Raw genomic sequence first — 24732 nt, forward strand, 5'->3', positions numbered from 1 at the left:
GTGGAAACGTAGAGCTGGGAGTCATCCACATAGCAATGAAAATGTATCTTACATTTAGAGAAGATATGGCCAAGAGGAAGTAAGTAAATGAAAAACAGAAGCGGCCCCAGGACCGAACCCTGGGGAACACCTGTAGGTCCTGAAAATTCATGAGATTTTTAAGATTTAAGTTGGCTGAACTAAGAGAGGTATGATTCAAACCAATCCAAGGATGTGTTGGTGGATGCCAATGGAGGCTAGTCTGAGGAGAATATGGTTAGAGATGGTGTCAAAGGCTGCTGTCAGATCAAAGAGGATTAGAATTCAAATCATTAATGAGAAACAGTCTGGAGTAAGCTGCCTTGAGGAAGTCATTGGATCTGAAATTAACAGTTTTTCAAGGATTTTGGAAAGAAAAGGTAAGTTAGAAATAGAACAAAAGTTATTGAAATGGTTGGGGTCTTAAGTTTTTTAAGTATAGGAGTTATTGCAGCTGAATTGAAAGGTAAGGGAACAAGACCAGTGGTGAGGGAGGAATGTATGATGACAGTTATAAGGGAGGCCAGAGAGGGTAGGCAGGCTTTTACTAGGACAGTAGGAAGAGGGTCTAACTGACAGGTAAATGGCTTGGATATCTGAATGAGGTCAGAAAGTTCAACGGCAGAGGGAAGATTGAAACTTGAAAGTGAATGAGAGAGAGGGACTGAGAGAACCAGAGAGGATGGACTATAGGAGGAGTTAGGTTTGTCAACTTTGGCATTAAAGGGATAGTCACTCATTATCTACTCACCGCGATGCCGATGGAGGGGTGGCTGAAGTGTTTAAGTTCAGCCACCTACACTTCTGTAGTCTCAGGGGTAAACTTTGTTCCAGTAGAATCCAATACAATTGAAGTCAATGGTGACCAAGACTTCAGATTAAATCAAACGATAGAAAAAACATAACATGCCTCAATATTGCTCGTGTGATGTCATCCAAGTGTCCACGAGCCCCAACATTCATACTTGACTTGAAACTGCGCCATTTACTTCATGTTTCTAGCCTAAATGTCCTCTCATATCTTCCTACGAGGTGCATTCACGAACCATCGGACAAACCATTGTTTTCACATCCGCCAGCTTAGCCACTTCCAGTGGATTTTAAGGCTTAAAACACTGTGTGTTTTAAGCCTTAAAACAAAGCCTTTTTTCCAAAAAATTTTCAGAATTTGGAAAATGTTAACTTGTGAGGAACTTGTTTTGTGATCTTAGGGTTTTTTTGTTGGGCTACAGTTTAGTTTGGTATTTTCCTTAATTCATTATGCACTTCACCCAGATTCGTTTTCTTAGTTCACTAGGCCTTGTCTGGGCTGCCTGAATGTATTTTTTATTATATGAAGGATAGTTAAGTTAGTCAGGTTTTCCTTTTTCTTTTTTTTTTTGAACTGTCAATCAGGGAAGTAGGAACAGGGTTTAAGAAGAGGGCTTTTTAAATTTATTCTTTAGGATTTGGCTACAAATCAAATCAAATTTTATTGTTTAGCCCATATTCACAAATCACAATTCGTCTCATAGGGCTTTAACATGGTGTGACATCCTCTGTCCTTAACCCTCAGCAAGAGTAAGGAAAAACGACTAAAAAAACTTTTAACAGGGTAAAAATACGTAGAAACCTCAGAGAGAGCCACATGTGAGGGATCCCTCTCCCAGGACGGACAGAAGTGCAATAGATGCCACGTGTAGGAAAACATCAAGATTAAAGTTTTAAGCAGCATTGATGAGGGTAAACATTTTGAAGGATAACTTCAATACTATATGTCAAGCAGTCCTGCTGCAATCATAGTCTATGGTCAGCAGCCAGCAAGATCATGATCCGCCATCCAGATCAGATCCACTATAGTCCACAGTCATTGTCCACTGCCGCTTATTAGGATCCATCATCAGGCGCCGCCTCGGTCGTGGTCCACCACCATTATATGATGCCAACGCGACACAGGATCGACCATTACCACTACGATCAGCCCGCAAGATATAGAATCCGCCATACTGGATCCACCATTGCGACCACTGATGACCCCTTTGTCCCTTTTTTAATTGCTCACTATTGTTTTAAATGTATGTAAATCGTTTGGTATTATTACAATAAAAGGCTGTATTGGCAGATACCAACGGCGCTGTGTTGCTTCCATTTACTCCAAAAATAGGATGTTTTATCACACCCTACATCACAAAATATAGGCATAGCAATGTTGCAAACACCAATTAGAAGCTTTTATGGTGTACCAAGTGATTCTTGATAATGTAAATCGCTGGCTGCCAGAAATCCAGATTGGTTAGAGCTTGAATTTGTACTGGTCTGGCCCAGCTCCATTAGGTCGGCCTGTCTACTGGATGCACCTCAGCTCATAGCTCCAAAAGCACAGCTGTAGGGGATCTTGATTTGCTATTTAGCCACTCATCATCACAGGAAAGGAGGTCTTCATGCTTCCTGAACAATCCCACTACTCGCATCTTCCTTTAGCTGTGCCAGTGCATCCATAACGTAGCATGGTGTCACCACAATATTCATATGTTTACTGCAATTTGACTGATTACTGCACACCTTGCTAAATTGATCACGACAGTTAGTGGTATCCTAACCCCTCCCCCCTTGACATTATTTGGAAATACAAGTTTAAAAGGTGACCACAATGTATTTATTTAGGTGGTCTCCAGTGCCCGCTGTGCGCCTGACAGCACTGTTCCCTGCAGCAATTTTACAGACACAAATCTAAAGTAATTTGTGATGCACAGTCTAAAGATATGTTATTAAATAGTATTTATTGTTCTTAAACATTAATTCACCCATCACCATCTGCCATACCAATTTTTCCTGCCTCTAAATGCTTGTATGTATTCGCTCAAGGTTTGCATGCAGGTGATACCCTGTTTTATGTATGCAATGGTTAGAAATCTGGCACTGGGACATTTACCTGTGGCCTGTGGGTTTTTGGGGCTCGAACAGTCAACTTGACTCTTGATGATATAATAACCAGATATTAGGTGAGGAATATTCTTGAATTTCACACCTGCTATAAGTAGAAAATGTTAATTGTTTCTCAGTTATAGTGTAGTGCCCATTCTAAATATGCCTGTTAGTTGGCCTGTGGTAACTACTTCTACTACTACTTCAGAATTATTCCTTCACATTAGTGAACCAGGTTCTACAATATACTGTCACTTTTTGTGTGCTGATGTGTGGATTTATCTGCAGAGAAGAATCGTGTGTGGTTTTTGTATGAGTTTGAATGATTAACTGAAATGCATTACATGTCAGCTATTTCATGGCAGCTCTTTCAGAGGTCTGTTAAGCAATCAACACAACCTTCAGACCCAAGTTCACAACCTGTCAAAATAAAAGCTTTTTAATTCCACTCCGTATAAAGCATTGTTATAATTTATTTAATTGTATTTATTTGTATTAATACTGAAGGAACCGTGTGTCCACATTGTACCAAAAGGGGCACTGCACTTTCAAGGCACTTTTTCACATATAAACATACATTTGAAGCCATTTGGATGAACAGTTTGCGAGATCTGTGTTACACATATAGACTGGCAGACAGAAAGAGAGACAGACAATATTGGAATTCATATGCAGATAATGAGAGTTATGCAACCGAACATTTGTCAAGAAGTGGTGAGGTCAGCAGAGCATGTAGCCTGTATATATGAACAGGAGTCTTCACACGTAATAAAGATACCACCCTTACTGGAGTGAGTGTGTGTGTGTTTGTGTGTGTGTCTGTGTCTGTGTGTGTTTTCTAGGCAGGCCAGAGAGATTGTTCTGAAGTATGAGGGCCGACTGACCAGAACCAGAGGCTACCAGACTGCAGGAGCTGATGTACGTACATACAATTCATTCAGTATCATCCACTCTCACATTTCTTCAACAATGTACTAATACATAATATTATACCATATAATACTATCACATACTAATAGCACAGCAGGACTTGCATATAAATAGGAGTATTCAACCGGAACACTATTCATTCACTTTAAAAGTGGTGACATCATGGGCTGCTGAACTGCTTTGCGATTCTGTCACCTATCACTTGTATAATGTGGTATATTTTAACATTTAGTTTTTTTAACTTTTATTTTCTTCTCTACATGTGTATAAACCAAGGAAACAAACTGACTTTGACCGAAAGTGATTGGACGCTAGCTGATCGAGGGGTGACTCCTGAACAGTTTCTTTATTGTTAATAGGTTTAGAATAATTATTGCACTCCTGAAAGCTTTTGTAGATCTACTCAGCACAGTGGCCATGTCAAGGGATGGTCAAGGCACACTATGAAAGGAACCTATCCTGTCCAAGTCTAAAGCAGCCACAGAGTTTTTATTAACAACACAACAAAGATGGATCAGAACAGTGGTGCAAACATGAAACTAGAAGGGCACTCTGAGAAGGCATACCTCTATCAAGACTAATGCCCTATCTCACCATGTCGAAGCAGTGTTTCCATTTATTATATACTGTGGCAGCCCACCAAATTCAAATTTGTCCTGCCACACTTTTCTAATGAATGAACAAAATTCCCAGTTCTCATAGTAACGTAAGAGATCTCTACACTGGTGTAGTTGTGTGCAGCACTATTTCTGTAGCTGTTTGCAGTGCTATTTTCATCCTTCTTCATTTTATGCGCACTCACACACTTGTGCTGTTGTCACAGGCATGACTGTCAGACCTCATAGTCTCGGCTGCAGTTGTGCATGTACCAGCCAGTGGCATGTAATGTAGTTCTTTCTCTCATATGCACTGACAATGTAATGGTTTATATCCTGACCCCTACGGTATCCTGCTACAAAGTTCTTGTGTTAATCCATCTGGATGAAAACATAACCTCTAAGTGGACATACCAACAAAGATGGCTCTGCTCTGACTCTACTTACATCCTCTTTCCTACAGTGTGTCACTGTGAGCAACTTCATTGTAATATGTGCTCTGTATTGTAGGGCCACAACTCTGCGTACTCTGTCTGACTATGTGCTGAGAGGAGCATCTTAGTGTCATTCCACTGCACTGCAGTAACTTGACCATGCAGAGCCAGAATAATAAAACATGTTGGATTACCTTTGTACAGCCTGCTGAGTTCAGATTTTTACTAAGCATATGGGCTGAACAGACAGACACACACACACACACACACACTGCAGATCTGTATGTCTGTATTACATACACACATATGGGATCAGCAGAGAGAAAGAGCTGTGCAGCTGCACCACAGCAGCATGAGTGAATTTATAGCCTGTTGTTATAGCTCAGTTTAATTAAAATGTTCAGGCTGCTCAAGCTCCATTAGAATAAATTGACTTTTAGTGAGCGGTGTGCTGATATGGTATTAATTCTACAGTTCGGCTCCCAGTTAATCAACAATCAGAGTCATTTGTCTGCCTGACCTTATTTTAATTATTAACCATCTCAGTTCTGATTGTATCATCAAACACAATCACAAAACAAATGTCAACATCTTAAATTGTTATTAATCTCTGTCACCATGTTTTTTTTAATCATTGCTTCAAGTCTAGATAGTTATTAGATATGAGTTATGGAGAACACGGGTCTTACTCCTATTTCTTTTGCAGCTGCTGAAGAAACTTTCCCGTGTACTGTACAACATTGTTGTTCTGTTCATTCCCTGGGAAGTGAGGATCAAGAAAATTGAAAGTGAGTTGTCTGTTTTTCTGCAGAGAAAATGTATGAACATCACTGATAATCATAATTTATGCTGCTTGTAAAAGTCAGTGGTATCCGGGGATTATTTCATTATCATTATTTGAAATAATCCCCTCTCTAATCTCTTAATTTAGGGATGGGTAATTTTGATGATGTAGAGAGCCACACAAGTTTTATCTTTACTGCCAGTGGACCAGACCATGTCTGACCGTGAACCTTCAACTTTAGTAATCGCTCAAGAACCCAAATTTAGTGGATATTAAATTACTAAAGAATTTGATCAAAACAACTAAATATAAACCAGAAATTAATATTCAAGTGCATTAAGTATTGAACTTTAATACAAAAACAGAACTTATTCCTGAGTGATAGAACATTATATCAAGGGGTGACTGAGTGGTAGAGCGGTCATCCTCCAACCAGAAGGTACCGGTTCGATCCTCAGCCTTCACATCTGCATGCCAAGGTGTCCCTGGGCAAGATACTGAATCCCTAAAACAAATGGGCCCTCATGGATGTTGAATGCACTTATTGGATTATCAGTGCAATAGGTCTCAAGATTATAATTCATAATGATGCAAAAGTTAACACTGCCACCCAGTGCAAAAACTCATGTTTGTAGTGCATTTCTTTTAATATGCATTGTTGGGGAGCCAGCCTGGTCCTGTTCCTGGGTTGGCCTCATTGCTGACGCCAGCCCTTGTTCCTGCTCCGCTGCACACGTCCCCATAAATGGCACTGACTTCATCCAAGAAAGCTACAAACTTCCTATGATTGAGAGACCTGTTCCTCCCTCACTGATATTGGGAACTATGCTCACTAAATCTATGAAATGGCTAAAGTTCAGTGTTGGCATAGAGGGCCTTCTGTAAAATAAAATTAAGACAGGATTTAAGACAGGTCTTCCTTGTGTACACATTGGCTCATGTTGTGCAACAAGAAACAAGGAAGGTCACAAAGTTCAGAAGTTGCAGTATTTATTTTACGAAGAAAACTAAACTTAAAGTTAAATGTGGTAGCCAGTTCTGTGGGTGGGTGTAAAGAAGTAAGAGTCACGCAAATGCCAAGCTGGGATATCCAGGTGGAGGTAGACCTGGTGAAGGGGAGAGAGAGCCAGAGCCCAGTCTGCAGGCCTCTTAAATATTGATCAGTCCAGATGGGCAACATCCATGCTGATCTCAAGGGTCTGACTCCGCCTACAGGAGCCTGAAACACAAGCACAACCCCACAGCAGGACAACTACATGGTTGTCATACTTCCATCGATGGTGTCGGAAAAGCTTAAAGCTTGGCAAAGCCCCTGTGCACTTTAAACAAGGTTGAAATAATAGTAGTATCATGCAAGTACTCTAATTTCAGTGTGTATATTAATGTAATAGTTCGTGAAAAATGAGAAGCAGGCTAACATTGATCACATCTATACACAAATATCCCCCCAAAAAAGTACTTACCCCAATGTTTTGATTTTCAATGATCCCTCTTATCAAAATGCATTTGTACAGAGAGACTGTTTCACAGATCTTTGTCATGTTATCATCTCCAAAGTAACTGCTGGCAAATTTGAGTTCTGAATTTATGTTGGTGCCCGTTCTGAAAGAAAAGGTTGAAGCCTGAATGGTTTATCTCTGGCTGTTGTGGGCATTGACATGTGCCATAGACACATTTAACATATAGAATGCACATACAAGTAAAAAGTCTTCACTTTCAACATGTGTAAAGTGCATTACCACTAATACTTCAAACCATAGTAACCATTTCAACAGTAACAAAACCACAGCCAACCATCTCAGCCTTCATGCAACTTATGGCATAAGGTAGTCCTTGTGCCAGTTTGGTTTGTATTTAACATGAGGCTCTTTGTGAGAGGGCTGATGATTAACAAGGCCTTCTGGTGGTCGAGACATTTTAGAGTTTTGTCGAGCTACAGAGGGAAGCTGAGCAAGTTGGTGTTCCACATCTTTCCATCACTCACCAAGAAAGTGTTTGGGCCTACTCTGTTTCTTGCGTTTTGAGGTGCGCCCTCTAACTGTGGGCAGTGTAATTACAATTAGAACTCAAACGTGTTCATAAATTATGTGCCTGCTTCCAACACCTGCCGAAGCGAAAAACGTATTGATATTTGGAAATCAACTCGCGATGAACATGTCTTGAACTTGGGACAATTTTTTGTATTCATAAATGTGGCCATGGTATGTTTTGTAAATTGCATTAGAGCCGATTATTTTCATTTAAAGAAGGTTTAATGCCATTGAAGGACTGTATATAAAGTGTTTACAAAATGCATGTTTTTCTGTCTCTTTGAGGTCACTTTGGGTCAGGCGTGGCTTCCTACTTTATCTTCCTGCGCTGGTTGTTTGGGATTAACATAGTCCTCACCATCATGACCGGAGCCTTCATTGTTCTACCAGAGGTAAGCATGTCTCTGATGCCACATCCTATATGAACAAACAAGTATTATTCTGCCCGTCATATATTGATTATTGTAAATAATGATTTACTGATTTGTGTTTTATGGAAATAGCAGTCCCTCCATTTTCTTCAAATTCTATTAGCAACAGTGTGAACATGTAACTATAGATCCATCTTTTCACGATTAATACCCTTCACACCTGTATTCCAATAGGTTTTGGGTTATCAGACTATTATCTGATAGAACTGGACCAAATGAAAGTACAGATATATATGCGAAAGAGACGCATTGAAGTCAGATTCTGATGCTAATTGGCCTAACTACCTCCGGGTGTGGTCAGGTATGAATTGTGACCACAGTAAAAACAAGCTTAATGCAATTAACTTTGCTTATTCACATACAACAACTATGTGGGTGGACATACATAATCATGGCTAGTCAGTCAAGAGCCATGAGGACTCGGGTCCCTGCTCAGTCTTCAGTCTTCAGCTTCTGCTTCAAAAGCAAAACAAACAAACCAACAACAACAACAGTAGCGTGGCTACTATCTGTATTTTCTTTTTTCTAGTAATGGTCTGTGTAATGGGGGGAGAGGGGTTTCGAACTGAGCTTATGCAATATCGGAAAGGAAAATGGAACTTCCTGAATGAGTAATTGGCCAGTAGCTTCAGATTAGTTTGGGCAAGTGTCAGTGTAACTATATAAAGATAAAGCTAAGCTAGGGTACAATGGTAATGTTAGAATACCTTTGATAGATAAATAAAAACCTAAAATAATAAATGTATAAATTAATCAATGTGTTTGCAACATAAATAAATGGCTTAAATGTACTGTTATTTTTTTAAAGACATAAAACGTCTGTCACAGCATGAATTAATACCTAATTACAATGGGCGAGACATTTCACAAATGCAAAAGCTACACAATGGAAACACAACCGCAAAGTATTAAAGAACTTTCAGGCCTATTATTTTGACAGTGATACAGGGGCGGCTCCTTGCATAGGTGGCATAGGCGGTTGCCTGGGCCACAAAATGACGAGAGGGCGCCACAAGAGGCTGATTTATCAGGACATGGTACATACTTTAACCAATGCATTAACGTCACACCATCGTCCTCTTACCTTGTGGACACAATGGAGGCAGAAGCACCGCAAAGCGCCTCGAAAAGCTGTACGCCTCCTTTCCACACCCATGTTAATCAATCGGGCTGTTTGCACCGGCAGCGAAGCACTGGGAAGCATTAGCAGACACCTCTTACGAGAAACAAGTCTCACAAGTTTCTTACAAGGAAACTGAATATTAGTTTTCAATAATTTTGTGTGAGACACACCTTGGATTTGTTCCATGCAGAACCTGAACGCAGCTAAGTGTGGGGGAATGAAATGATCCTGTAAAGTGACAAACTGAGTTCAATGGAAGAGCACAAGTGACAAGGAAATTGTAAAAAAAAAAGATTTTATTAATTAATAAAAAATGGAGAAAAACAAATGCATTAATGCATTTATTTACAAATTAATTCCAGAATCAATAAATGAATAGACTATGTTACAAAGTTGATTATTTTTAGATTCAATACTTTGATAGGCAATGAGAAAGAATTATAAAAATAACCATGACACTTGTTCACAGTGATGTCTCATCTTTGGATCATACATGTACACAAACAGTTAACCAATACATATGTTTGTTTTCGCTCATGTGTTGAAAATTTTTTATTGTTACGTTATTCATCTAAAAAGGTATCAAATCCCATAGGAACTGATTTGGTGCAATAGAATAATTATTATTCCCTGTTTTGTTGATCCAGGTCAATAGAGGCTTTGCAGGCCTTCAGTCAAACCACCTGTTCCTTTTAGATGTAGTAAAGTAAAGTTAAAGAGTCTTGAGGCTTCACTTCAACCTCCTAATACCCACACAATGATTAAAGATGATACATTACAGAGCACCAGGTTTTATTTCGTGCAACAGCAACTTTTCAAACATATTTCAAGGCAACTTGGGAACATCGTTAAAAGGTTTATTGGAATAAAGGTTCGACATTTGTAAACAGGAAGAAGCTTTGTGAAGCAGCAAAGTGGTGGTATGGGAGGATGTCGTCTCTGTCAGGCCGTCATTCCTCCAGGAACCTTCAACGCCATCTTGATCAGAGACAGATGCTGGAGTCCATATTCAGAGAGCAGCGTGAAGTCTCTGTCCAACATCTAGTCCGTGAAGATCAGTTGCAGAGCGTCCTCTCCTGCACACACACACACACACACATTCAATATAAAATCTCGCCTAGGGCTCCAAAATTGCCTGGGCCGGCCCTGCAGTGACATGTAACACTTGGATCACTGTATATTTAACCATATTCTTTTTTGACTCTACCTCTGGAAATGTTTTGTTCATATAATCATTAGTGCTGATTAGAGCATCCGTATTTCCTCATATTTGAGTTTGTAGCCTGAGGATTTTACAGCAGCCCAAGCTAAAGTATAAACTGTAGACGAGAACAAAAGATGGTACAGGATTTATGTTTGCCCCTGAAGTGGCAGCATCAGCAATTTCCACAGACATGACTTATCACATCATTCCCCATACCTAATTTTATCACTATGTGTATTTCCTCTACACTTCTCCCTCTCTCCCTCCTTCGTTTGTTTGGACCTACTCTCCACTGTCTTCTTTTTTACATCCAACCTTTATCTCACCTCTGCTTAGTGAGAAATATCATCTGACATCCAACATAATGAGATTGTGTCAAGCTTGTGTCATGTGGCTGATTGTGTGACCAAGGAGGAAATGGAGGGTCGGTCCCCCGAAGATATTCTACTTTTGTACAACTTCGGACAAGGAGGTTCTGTTTTCATCTGAGATTGTTTGTTAGTTAACAGGATTACACAAAAACTACAGGACAGATACCACAAAACTTGCTGCACCAGGGGTCAGGGAAGAACCCGTTTCTCTTTGGTAACGATAAAGGATTTTTTTTCCTCACTTTTTTAACATTGCGAATTTCACCTATGCTATAAAAAAAAAAAAAAAATGATATGTGAATCTTGATGAAACAATTCAGACATATTAAGGGGGTTGGTATCAGTGAGAGTGTGTAATTTCATGAGATTCAAATAAGAATCAGTTAGTGGATTAAAATGTGGTTTCATAGGGGTGTAGGCCTTTTTCAGTTGCTGTATGTTAACAAATAATGTTAGAAACCAGTAATTACAACCAATCTGAGAAATGCAATGTAGCTTTAGATATAAGACTTGTTTTAATCTAAGGGCACTGTTGGGCTACGGCCGAGGTGCAATTAGTTTCCTACACCTTCTGTGTTCACGTCCGTTTTAGGGCCCAGGGCCTGATTCAATTATTTTCAGGATGACTATGTGTATATATTGGGTATAAACATTGCAGAGGTAAGCACTGTTGTCTCACAGAGAGAAGGTTTAAGAATGATTGACTGAACAAGGCTTTCCTGTATAGACTTTGTGTGTGTGACTCCCTATGTCAGTGTGGATTTTCTCAGAAATGTTCGTGACTCTAAATTGCTCGTAGGTATAAGAGTTAATGTTTGGTTGTTTCTGTAACTTAGAGCTGTCTGGATAAAAAATATTTGATTTATAATATGGAGCTTAACTATTCACCCCAACACTGTCTGCATCAGTGAATCCACACTGCAGGTCCTCTCATGCACTTTCCAGGCTGTCAAATAGAAACACTGCAGCAGAACTTGTTTTGTATTTTTGGTTGGAGACGTCCACATCACACACCATCATGTTGCAAACTCCAGTGGTAACTGCTTTGAACCGTGAACATATGGGCATGAAATAGTTAAATGAAGGTGATTTATCTGTGCCCACTCTTTCTTATGCTGTGATTAGTGAAATACAAACATTTTATGACTCACACGTGATGCGGTTGGTTTTTATGTGTGTTTGAACAATAAAGACAATTGTTTTTCTCTCCTAACATAAAAAGAGCTTAAATGTATTCATAATAATAATAATACTGGAAATTGTTCTGATTATGTGAACTAGCTGCTGGCTGGAGCATCATTTGGAACCACAAGGAGTAAAACTATCCCCAAGGAGCATCTGGCTTCAGCCCAGGACTTGGACACCATCTGGTCTCTTGGGGCAAGCCTCTCTCTCCTTTTATTATTTTATCAATAACATATTACACACAGACAGAAAGACCCATTATTCAAACATTACTTTATTGCCTCCTCCACTTTCACACTTAGAATAGTAATATTATTTATTATCATTATTCAATCATTACGAAAATCCCTTTATACAATTAAATTAAGACCAATAATGAATCACACTCTGGACGTAGTTGACCTTCATGTCATGTCATCATGTGCTGTACCTCCATGTGATTGTTGTGAACATGTGTTGTATCTGTTGGATCTCCACAGGGCTACCTGCAGTACTCTGTGTTATTCTATGGTTACTATGGCAGGGTGAGAAAAATTGGCAGTGCTGGGTACCGGTTGCCCCTTGCCTACTTCCTGGTTGGGATGGCTGTCTTTGCCTACAGTTTCATCATTCTGTTAAGAAGGTATTCATCCTGCTCTTTGCAACTTACTCTGATGTGGTTATGATTATATGACAAAATATTATGAAAGGCTGAATTTTCAGATCAGGTCAGATTTATATCAGATTATGTAGTGACCAGGCTGCACCCGCATTGAATGTAAAATAATTAAGTAGTGAAATCATTTATTTTAAATGGATTACTACAAACATCAGATCGGCTCATAGCAGAGGAGTGAGCAGTGACTTTTTCCTGGAAAAATTAAATGTAGGTCAATAATGTATTTCTGAAAAAACAAACCATGCTTTGTAAAACCACAGCCATCTACCCATAAGGATAGATATTGATACTATTTTTATGTGTAGACCAGAAATATAAATATATTGTGATGATGACGTCAGAGGAAGGATGTCACAGAATATTTGTTTCTCTTGTGATCAACTACAGTGCCTTGCATAAGTATTCACCCCCCTTGGACCCCATTATGTACTGTTACTAACTGGAATTCAAATAGACTTAAATAAACTTTTTCCCGTTTGATCAACAAAACATGCATAGTACTTTGGAGGTGCAAAATAAATTTTATTGTGACACAAACAATAATGAGAACAAAAAAGTTGACATCTGTTGGGTGCATACGTATTCACCCCCCTGTGTCAATACTTGGTAGAACCCCCTTTCGCTGCAATTACAGCTGCAAGTCTTTTGGGGTATGTCTCTACCAGCTTTGCACATCTAGAGATGGAAAGGTTTGTCCATTCTTCTTGGCAAAAAAGATGAAGCTCAGTCAGATTGGATGGAGACCGTCTGTGAACCGCAATCTTCAAGTCTTGCCATAGATTCTCTATTGGATTGAGGTCTGGGCTTTGACTGGGCCATTTTAAGACATTAACATTCTTTAATCCAAACCATTCCTTTGTAGCTCTGGCTGTATGTTTAGGGTCATTGTCCTGCTGGAAGATGAACCTCCGCCCCAGTCTCAAGTCTTTTGCAGACTGCATCAGATTTTCTTCAAGAATTCCCTGTATTTGGCTCCATCCATCTTTCCCTCTATTCTGACCAGTTTCCCTGTACCTGCTGAAGAGAAGCATCCCCACAGCATGATGCTACCACCACCATGTTTCACTGTTGGGATGGTGTGCTCAGGGTGATGGGCAGTGTTGGGTTTTCGCCACACATAGCGTTTTGCATTGAGGCCAAAAAGTTCAATTTTGGTCTCATCTGACCAGAGCACCTTCTTCCACATGTTTGCTGTGTCTCCCACATGGCTTCTGGCAAACTCCAAACGGGATTTTTTATGGATCCCTTTCAACAATGGCTTTCTTCTTGCCACTCTTCCATAAAGGCCAGATTTGTGGAGTAGACGACTAATAGTTGTCCTGTGGACAGATTCTCCCACCTCAGCTGTGGATCTCTGCAACTCCTCCAGAGTAACCATGGGCCTCCTGGTTGCTTCTCTGATTCATTTTCTCCTTGTCCGACTCTTCAGTTTGGGTGGACGGCCTCCTCTTGGTAGGTTTGCGGTTGTGCCATATTCTTTCCATTTTCTTATGATGGATTTTACGGTGCTCAGAGAGATGTTCAAAGCTCTGGATATTTTTTTATAACCTAACCCTGCTTCATATTTCTCCACAACTTTATCCCTGACCTGTTTGGTGAGCTCCTTGGTCTTCATGATGCTGTTTGTTCAGTAGTGATCTCCAACAAACTCTGAGTCCGTCACAGAACAGGTGTATTTATACTGAGATTAAATTGCAGACAGGTGGACCCTATTTACTAATTATGTGACTTGCAAATGTGACTTGTGAATGCAATTGGTCGCACCAGATCTTTGTTAGGGGTTTCACAGTAAAGGGGGTGAATACATATGCACTCAACACTTTTCAGATTTTTATTTGTAAATAATTGTGAAATCCATGTAATATTTCCCCCCACTTCCAAATGATGCACTATTTTGTGTTGGTCCATTACATAAACTCACGATGAAATAAATTTTAATCTGTGGTTATACCATGACAAAATGTAGAAAAGTCCAAAGGGGGTGAATACTTATGCAAGGCACTGTATGTCCACAAATTCCTTGGAAACCAAGCCATTATCCTGTTCTGAAGTGTTGGACTAGCCAACTGACTGGATACCTGGTTTCATCACTATCCTAAACATACCTCCTGCCCTAATTTTGCAGAATGGCCAAGAACTCTCGTCTGAGTTTGGCCAGTGCCTCTGATGAGAACTTCACGTTTTGCTGGAGGGTTTTCTGTGCCTGGGACTACTTGATAGGAAACCCAGAAGCTGCAGAGAGCAAGGGAGCTGCCATTGTCAACAACATCAGGGTCAGAAAAACGCAAAGACACACAAACTACATACTCATTGAAATTAACATATGTAGGTACTCCTACATAAAGATTGAATCACCCTTCAAGCAGTTACTCTTATATTTTAGATTACTTGAGTTCTACACTATGACTGTCAGCAGTTTTCCATAAAACAAATTAAAAAAATGTTTTCCTGCACAGGAGGCCATTGTCGAGGAGCAAGAAAAGAAGAAGGACACAAGTTTGTAGGTGTATTTATTTGCTCTTGAGTAGTGACTTCCTTAGCCTCGGTGCTTCTTTCCCCTTTAATCAGTCCTGCTAATTTACAGCACCCAGCATGTTTTTACACTTTCACACACATCACAACTAAAGTTAAAAGCTTTGAAAAAAGGTATGAAAATAAGTGTCTTGTTAAATTAATAACAAATTTCACAACAAAACAATGCATTCAAAAATGTCTTTACAAATCTATTAATAAATCTTTAAATGACAAAATAAAACCACTTATGAACCATTTATGAATGAAATCACATTTTATTCATAAATAATTCATTTTGAAAAAATGTTTTATTTATTAATTAAATGATTCATTACTCTTTATGTGCGACAAGTCCGTCAGGTTGAGTGGAGTAGATCATTATGTGAAAGTAAAAGATGCGCAGCACTGATGTTCGGTTCCAAAGCTCTGCCCCCCTCGGCTAAGGCTGGATAGAGGTGGGGCTTTGAAATGCTATTTGAACAGCGAACTTTCAGGTTCTCATGGATGAAATGTGTGCTCTCAATCCAATCACTGTGTTTCTGTGTGTTTTAAGGGCAGTTCTAATTAGTCTGCGCATCTTAGCCAACATCCTGGTGCTGCTGTCTCTGGCTGGCAGCATCTACATCATCTACTTTGTGGTGGACCGTTCTCAGAAGCTGGAGCAGGAGAAGCCTGAGCTGACGCTGTGGGAGAAGAATGAGGTAGCAGAGCAGAGCGGACATCATCATCCTCAGCATCATTAGGTTGATTAGATTATCATGCATATAATACACTTCCAAGAAATCAATGACCATGGAGAAGCTTCCATCTGTCAGTGTCATCTTTATATTTACATCAAAGAGCCTGCTCTTCTATCAACCTGCTATTCTATCATACATGCATACACACCAACACACATACATATGTACACATACTGTACATACCTACGTTTAAATAAATACATACACCCATACATAGGTATAAGCATACATACATACATTACATAGAGATTTGTGAGAATGAAAACTTGTCCAGGAAGAAAAGTGTACAATGTTGTTATTGAAGTATTCTTGATTTAAACAAGGTCAGGGATGGAAAAGTTGTTGCTCTGCTTCATTGTAAACATTAACAACATTATCAGTGATTTCGGTCGATTATTCCTTTTCCTTCATGGATACGTGCACTGCACTTCACCACAGTGGAGGTTCCTCTTGTCTGTTTAATCTTGATATGTTTTTTTGCCGTGTTCCGTGTGTTGTTCGGGATATGCACTGATAGATCGAGAGGAAGGAATCGTCTTTGACTCAATGATGCAAAATAAACAAAATAACATGAATTTAACTGAAAGTAACAAACCTTTTTTGAAAATGTCAGGAGTAGAGAGTACAGATATTGTTAAATGTAGGCTAGCAAGTAAAAGTAACAATTTAGGTAGAAAAAGTATTACTCAAATAAATAACAGATACCTGAAAATTATTCTTAAGTACTGTAACAAATATTTCTACTTCGTTCATTTCCATCTTTTCCAATGTTGGTGTCTCTCATGTCAACCCTCTGTTCAGGTGAGTGTGGTCGTTTCTCTCATCACCATGATTGCTCCGTCTGCCTTTGAACTTGTGGCTCAGCTGGAAATGTACCACCCACGAACCTCGCTGCGATTCCAGCTAGCCAGGTGCTCCAAACTCCAGACACAGATCATTCATTGACACAATATATCATATATTACAGGCCTTACTGAACATTAATCATATCTTCATGTGTTTACAGAGTGCTGGTTTTATACCTGGGAAATCTCTACAGCCTAATTATTGCCCTACTTGATAAAGTCAACAGTATGAGCTCTGCTGTGAGTATAGAAGCCCTGGAGCATACTTTCTATGTTCACTTTGTCTTAGGGAGGGATGAGAAGATGTATAATCTCATATCTGTGTGTTAAGACAAAAAGCTAGGGTTGTCTCAACCTCTGCACAAATCTGTCTAATCGACAGATTTGTCTAATCTGTCTAATTAGACAGATTTGTCTACGTCATACTGATTTTGCTTCTCAAAGTTGCTATCACATGCCAGACTGTATGTGGTATGTGTTTGTTATCCAGGTTCCAGTGAGCCCAGGCAACTGGTCTGACTCCAGTTCGTTCTTGGCCACCATCTCTCAGCCCGAGATAGAAAGCCTCTCTACCCTGGTGTCTGAGATCTCTTTGTCTGAACATCGCAACAGCACCTTAGCGACCATCGCCACAGTGTTGGAAGTCACCAACAGCAGCCGGAGCGTCTCTGGGACTGTCCCCAACCAGACAGCTCTGTTTGAGAGGAACACCCGCTCCCAGCAGGACCCATGCTGGGAGACCTACGTTGGACAGGTTCTGTCTTCTGACCATTACACACCATATTTCATGCATGTGGTTAATCTCACTTTTCATCAACACAAAGTAGGTTCTGAAAAAACGGTTTAATGCTAAATGGCTTTGTATTTATATCAATGCTGCCTTTAAAATGAAGATGTTTGCTGTACACAGACAGACTGCACACCGTCTCTTGTGATCTGAATGTGTTCTCTTGTCAAAATGCTATTTCAGTGACTTTGATCTAAAATTCCTTTACTTTAGCAGGTTTGAGGTCCAAATTTGACCTGCTAATGATAAGTAAATATGCTGCAGGGCCGATTCACTGAGCTAAAGTTTCCCACCAAAAATATAGACGTGAGGATATCGCTTTATCAGTCTGTAAATTATGAACCAACAGAAGCTCTTAGGCTTGAGTGGTGAATAATGAGATGAACAGCATAATGTTAGCATATGTATATGACGTGACATGCGTTTGTCTGTTGTGTGTCACCAGGAGATGCTGAAGCTGTCCATCATTGACATGATCTTCACTGTGGCCAGTATTCTGCTCATTGACTTCATCAGAGGTTTGGTGGTCCGCTACCTGAGTGACTGCTGCTGCTGGGATTTAGAGAGCAAGTTTGTAAGTTGTAAAGTTTTGTGTTTTAAAGTTCCTTCATTAATCAGTTACCAGACTAAAAAGTTTAACTTAGTAAATTACATACTGTCTAATGTGTTATTTAGGGAGTATTAGAGGTGCTGGTAGGCAGACTAACTGATGTATCTTGCTTCAAACCTTTTTGAGAAGCTAAGCTTACCAGTTGCTGTCAGTCACACTAAATGTTAAACTTTCACTTTAAAGGTACCCTGTAGACTTCTCTTCTAAACCAACAAAGTCTTGCTTAAGTCCCATTATTTCTCTCAAATAACATTATGCTTCATGCAGGAGCCAGTTGTATTCATTCTTAAGTGGACAATCAATCTTAATTACTGGCACTCATCCATAAGGTTGAGTACGGATTCCAGTGTCAATCAGACACAAGTTCCTTCATGGCCGGAACCTACCCGACCAGTGGGATTGGTGGTTATCGGGGTAACTTCAGGTTAACTGAGTTTTCAGTCCTTCGAAGCTCATTCACTTCTTAACAGGGTAAATCACCACGGTAACTTATGCTGGCTAACGGCAGCATAACAGGGAGAAAATCCTTACATCTAAACATTTTACATGTTAATAGTCTTTTCTTTATTTTAACTTATTTGTTGTTCTTTTGTCAGGTACAAGCTCTGTTACATAGCGTTCAGCACTTAACAGTTACAGGACATTTTACAGCTTGACCAGTTAACATTGAAAATGTGATATTCAAATGTTAAAAGAAATTCTAAAAATTTCAACAAAAACTATTAAACTTGAGTTATAAGCAAAAATAGCAATCTCTTAGTGTGACACTTTGAGGACCTAAAGTGGTAGTTATGAATAATTAACTTTTAATAAACAGTTAATTTATGAATAAATACAATTTTACTACAATGAACTTGTTTGTAAACACGGTTGAATGTCTACTAAGGTGGCAGACTAGTGGAATTGAATTAAAATCTTCGGCTTGACTTAAAAGTTAAAAATGTTCTTATTTCTGGCGTTGGCCAAAAATTATTTTTTTATATTGCATAATTATGAATTATTGCCAACTGTAGCCTCCCTCACAGGGGCAACATTATGTTGTGCATATGATACATTTAGCATGACACCATCATTACTCTGCCTTTGGGCATTCAATGAATTTGTTTTCCCGACAAAATATTGAATATTAATATTAAAAATATTATTATTAATTAATAACTTTAATTGATTAAAGCTACCTCGGGGCAATACCCTTCAAATGAAGGGAAAGAGAGCAAATGTATCGATTAAGTCTCATGAAAGTACTCACTACAAATTTGGAACTCTAATCAATAATTAGATTATTAACTATAACCCCAATTGCCATATAGATAGTTGGCAGAGTTGAAGGATATAGAGTTCTTGACAGTGTAGAGGTTGGTAAAATTCACACTTATGCAACAGTAATGAAGACAACATTTGTGAAAGAAAAACATTTATTATGAAGATAATAAAATATAAAAACACAAATTACTAAAGGTGTACTTACTATATATATGTGTATATGAGTGAGTGTGCTTTCAAAATGGCTGCTGTCCACTATGAAGACAGGACACCTGCAATGTTTACAACATGTTGCTTATGTCAGAGAGATGTCCGTGGAGAATGTGTTTGTGTGTGTTGGTGCCAGGTTCGGGAAAGTAGCTAGTTGCATGCAAGGAAAGATTGTGAAGAGCATAACATAACTAGCATAAACTTTCGAATAACTTATATCCAAAATATCAAACTTATAAACATCACACGGAATAGAATAAACAGTCTTTGCTTACCCTAGTATAATTATTAAACCCGTCCATGAAAAAGGGAAAGAGCTTGATGTGCTGTTTGAAGTCCAGTGAAGTCGTCTTGCTGGTTTGTGGCTCCTGTTGTTGTGGTTCTGCTGTGCGATGCAGCTCTTGTGCTGAAGTTCTTAGGCAGGCTCTCTCGCCATTTGGACCTCATGGGTCATGAGGCCCAGAGTGACCAATGGTGGTTGAAAGTTGTGTCCGTGGTCAGTTTTCGAACCTCGGTGTGAAGTTAAAGCACCCTGTGAGACTGAGTTCTGGAGGCTCTCCTCCTTCCAAAACAAAGAAACATGTGGTCAGGATTTGACGAAACATGTCGGCCGAACTGTAGTTCACAAATACCAGGTCCCAAAATATGTTTATTTTTTATTTTATTCTCAGGTTCCGCTTGAACCAGGGTTCCACATGAAAGAATAAGGCTAAAAGTTTCATACACAAGGAGAATATATGTAAATAACTCATTAGTACAATGGAAACACAAATGAAATTAAAGTCAGATCTATTCTTGCCCTAATGATAGGACAGTTTTACTATAAAAACTAGTCTGGATAATGTGTTTGTAGCCCTCGTATTTTTCTAATATAATATTTGATCCTAATTGTGAAATGTGTATACTCTAGTTAACACTGCCCCTTTTATGTGCACACGCCATATTTAGAGTAGGAAAACCTGGGTTGACTTACCGAGTTGATAACCAGCATCGTGAGTTCAGCTGGGTAACTTGAACAACAGAGACTTCAATGCCTGAAGTATGTACTGATATATTGGTCCCGTTTAGAGTTAACATCACAGCACATGTCAAGTACTAACATTACGTTTAATTCTGCTGTAAACAAACATGGCTCCGGCAACGTATAACATTATTGTGAGCCCATGTGAAGCACATCAGCTGATAGAGTGGATGTCCTGGCCCGGGTGGTGGGGAGAAAATCAAGATGAGTTTGGAGCTGGAGTATTTTGCTGTATTAAGCACTCAAGCTGTTATTTAGTGTTTACTTATTGTAGTTGGGTAAGGGCCCTGCACAGGGATTTTTGCCAAAGTAGACTGCCTTTCTTCCGCATTTATCACGTTCATTTCCCTTTTTAATTTCTGTCCCATTCTGTGTGATGCTAATAATGTCTTCACAAGTTTTTTCCTACAAGGTGTTGAACAGAAACACATTGGCCTGTAGATTAGACGACACTGATTATAGAACAAGCTCAGGACTCAGAACCCTTTAATGTTTGTCCCGAGGGGAATGTTCTCCTGAGTGAATTTGAATTCTCTTCCCTCTCTGAGCATAAAAACGTGAAAAAGGTTGACATGTAAAACTGGATGAACCAAATTCTTTCATTGTGACGTACTCTGAATTTTTTTTTTTTTTTTATAACACTGAATTTTAGAAACCTTTTCTCTAAAACTCAGGGAACTTTGGGGTCGTAACAAAAATGTCAATTAACAGTGTCAACTCTGTGTTTAAATTCTGCTTGGGTACAGAACAAAATATGTTTGGTTTGGTTAGCTCATATGCCCCTAACTGTATCAGTGTTCCCTTTTTTCTTATCCTGGGAGTTTTTTTTCTATCCATGCCACAAATACTGAGGAAATTATATTTTGACATGAGCCTGTTTTAATATCTTAAAGATTTATGTTTAAATCAACATCATAAAGTACTCCACAATCATGCTTTTTTCTGTCTTTCCTCAGCCTGAATATGGAGAATTCAAAATAGCTGAGAATGTCTTGCATCTGATTTACAACCAAGGAATGATCTGGTAGGTCTGAAAAATGAGGACATCTTTCCAGACAGTTTTATTACATCAGCACTACCTTGTCATGGTGTGTGTAATAGAGGATCTAATTCAGCATTAATAGTATGGCTTCTGCTGGTATGTCTCCCTGACCCTATTTAAAGGACTGTGGCCCTCTATGATCTCTTCATTACACCTCTGTGTGTGGATCAACTGTATTTCCTGAGCTCATTTCAGAGACGTCGTCTTGCAACAATGAACACAATGAAATGAAACAATGAGCCACTGGATATAATGGGTTTTATATGGACTGTGACCCCAGTGAGTGTGTGTGTGTGTACTGACTTTTGTAATCCTTCCACCCAGGATGGGAGCGTTTTTCTCTCCCTGTCTTCCTGCCTTCAATGTGTTGAAGCTTATTGGTCTGATGTATCTGAGGAGCTGGGCCGTCCTCACCTGTAATGTTCCACATCAGCAGGTGTTCCGAGCCTCTAGGTCTGACACACACACACACACGCACACACACACACACACACACACACACACACACACACACACACACACACACACACACACACACATTTTTGCCGTTTTGGGGTTGTATTTTATTATATTTGAAATAGTCTATTTTTTCTGTTTCTGGTCACACCAAAATTGTTTAACTTTTCGAATATACTGTTTACCCTTATTAATCAGCATCTTACCTAAACTGCATGCAGGTTAATTGTTTAACAATGATAAGCACTGCAGATAAATCAAGAATTCATATAAAAGATATAATTAGTCTGAACTTTACTGACAAACACACTAACAGACATTGCAAGTACGACCCAGTTCAAATTTCCCGTAAAGTCGAATTATGTAACTACCCTTACCCTATCACACAACCAGTTGTGACTGGACCGAAAAGTTACATTCATATTATTATTAATATTATTATTATTATAGTTGTGTTCTTGTGGCCTTAATTTCAGATGAATTCACTAGATTATATTCCTGGATCAGCAGAGCTTTTGAGGAGCTACATGTGTCACAATGATTAAGTCATAATGTACAGTATTAAGGGGAAATTCTAATGTCTAGAATTAAATTTGTACAATAATTTCTAATAATGTGGTTAATTAATGGCATTAAATCCAAGGTTTTTTAAGAATAAAATATTTGTAGTGTTATGAGAAACAGTAGAGCTACCTGTATAATAAGCCTTTATAAGCAGCCTTATATTCAGTATATTGAAATCTCAACTATCACTTTATGCTCATTAAAAACATTTATACATTATTTATAAAATTTGACATCAGGGGAGCTGCAGTTTGGCTGAATAAAAAGCTTGGTAATGTTTGAATTTCAACCAATCATCATTATGGTCAATATGATCTATATGGTGTAGAATATCCCTGCTAGATGCTGAAGAGAAGAGTGCGTTTCAGTGTTAGGTTACTTGAACTAAATGCTCTTGGAGCCTGTATAATCTCAATATTAAATGTGTTTTTATCATATTAGTTAGTTGTCAGTAGTTTTGGCCGGTCTAATATTGCAGTGACATTGACACATGAACTATCGGTTACAATGACACATATAATATATATGAATATATGTCTATGGTTAATGACTTATAAGAGAAAGATAAAAAACAGGCATTATCATATACACATGGACAGAGGAGGAATGTATGGAATTCTATAGTTGTTTAAAAGCTTACACACAATCACAGAACAAAAAGACAGGTCATTTTATGTCCATCATTTCTCTTGCGTCACACACTCCATCCTCATGACTGAACTCTCCATGCTTTGATGATGCTGAATCAGCATCATTACACATACACGCATCTATCCTGGTTTTTCAAGCTATTTCTTGTTTCCATTTTCCTGCTCTGCTGCGATAGTGACAAATCAGTGTGTCGTCCTATGGTGTATTATATGCATACGTACACACTGATATAGAGGCCTGCAGTGCTCAGCTCACTCTGATTTATGTAACAAGGCTGTCAGTGGCTCTTTCAGTCCTTATCAGTCAGTCCCAGATGTGGTGAAAAGTCCCCCCCCCCCCACCCCCCCACACACACACCCACATGCACACACACTCATGCAGCTGAGAGCACATTTAATGTGAGCCATTAAATGCAGTTCTCCTGCAGAAGACAGAGATTGATACTGACACATTGATGATGATAAAAAAGGTTTTTGCTTATAATTACAGTTCTGAGACACTTAAATGTGTTTAACACTGACAGTATTTCTGTTGGTCATAATGTGGTGATCTTTCTTTATTAATGAAGTAGGCTGGTGTCGGTACACCAAAATGAGAAATCCAGGAACTAAAATCGGATACTTGACGTAACTTTCTGGCTCAGCCAGTCATGTTTTTAGTATGTTTATAACACATTAATATGATGGTGAAGCAACGTATCAATGACAAGCATCGGAGAGGCTACATATATCCTGCACACACTGCATACACCACATCAGTCAATGCTGATATTATTATTTTGATCCACGTCATTGCTAAAATCGCTTCATTTTTTAAAAACTTTTAATAGTGACATCATAATGACATCATTCCGACCAAAATAGTTTCCATTTTTGATCTAAATAATCTTTAGGTCTTGTCTGTAGTCCTATCGGATGCAGAGCTTCGTGGAAAAATGCATTTTTTAACTATGTGTGAAGCCATTTTTTGACTCCATTGTGATATCATGATATTTATATTAAGCTGCAGATTGTAAATGGTTAAATGGTTTTGTATTTATATAGCACTTTTCTAGTCTTGATGACCACTCAAAGCGCTTTACAGTACAGTTTTACATTCACCCATTCACACACACATTCATACAGTGCTTCTATTCGCAGCACTTTTGATATTCTATGGGGGGGGCATTCAGGGTTCAGCATCTTGCCCAAGGACACTTCGGCATGCAGATGGGTCAGACTGGGGATCAAACCACTGACCTTCAGGTTGGAGGACGACCACTCTACCCCTCAGCCACAGCCGCCCTGTCTCTCAATTAGTTGTGGAAATATCTTGGAATATGTGTGGAACATGCTTTGTTGAGTTATTGTTTACACACACAC

At 39.0% G+C, this 24732-nt stretch overlaps 1 protein-coding gene across 1 annotated transcript in view; it reads left to right on the forward strand.

Moving 5' to 3' along the window:
* The window catches only part of LOC128439206 (transmembrane channel-like protein 3), a 40365-nt gene that overhangs the window by 10624 nt on the left and 5009 nt on the right, over positions 1-24732 (forward strand). The window contains exons 3-16 of the mRNA XM_053421912.1: positions 3765-3840; positions 5589-5670; positions 7982-8088; positions 12107-12205; positions 12490-12632; positions 14794-14941; positions 15125-15168; positions 15736-15883; positions 16724-16833; positions 16929-17007; positions 17258-17521; positions 18000-18128; positions 21615-21682; positions 22025-22153. Of these exons, the coding sequence (XP_053277887.1) occupies positions 3765-3840; positions 5589-5670; positions 7982-8088; positions 12107-12205; positions 12490-12632; positions 14794-14941; positions 15125-15168; positions 15736-15883; positions 16724-16833; positions 16929-17007; positions 17258-17521; positions 18000-18128; positions 21615-21682; positions 22025-22153 (1626 nt within the window). The remainder of the gene's footprint in view (positions 1-3764; positions 3841-5588; positions 5671-7981; positions 8089-12106; positions 12206-12489; positions 12633-14793; positions 14942-15124; positions 15169-15735; positions 15884-16723; positions 16834-16928; positions 17008-17257; positions 17522-17999; positions 18129-21614; positions 21683-22024; positions 22154-24732) is intronic.

Source organism: Pleuronectes platessa, chromosome 1 (assembly GCF_947347685.1).
Source record: "Pleuronectes platessa chromosome 1, fPlePla1.1, whole genome shotgun sequence".
In the NCBI taxonomy this organism is placed as follows: domain Eukaryota; kingdom Metazoa; phylum Chordata; class Actinopteri; order Pleuronectiformes; family Pleuronectidae; genus Pleuronectes; species Pleuronectes platessa.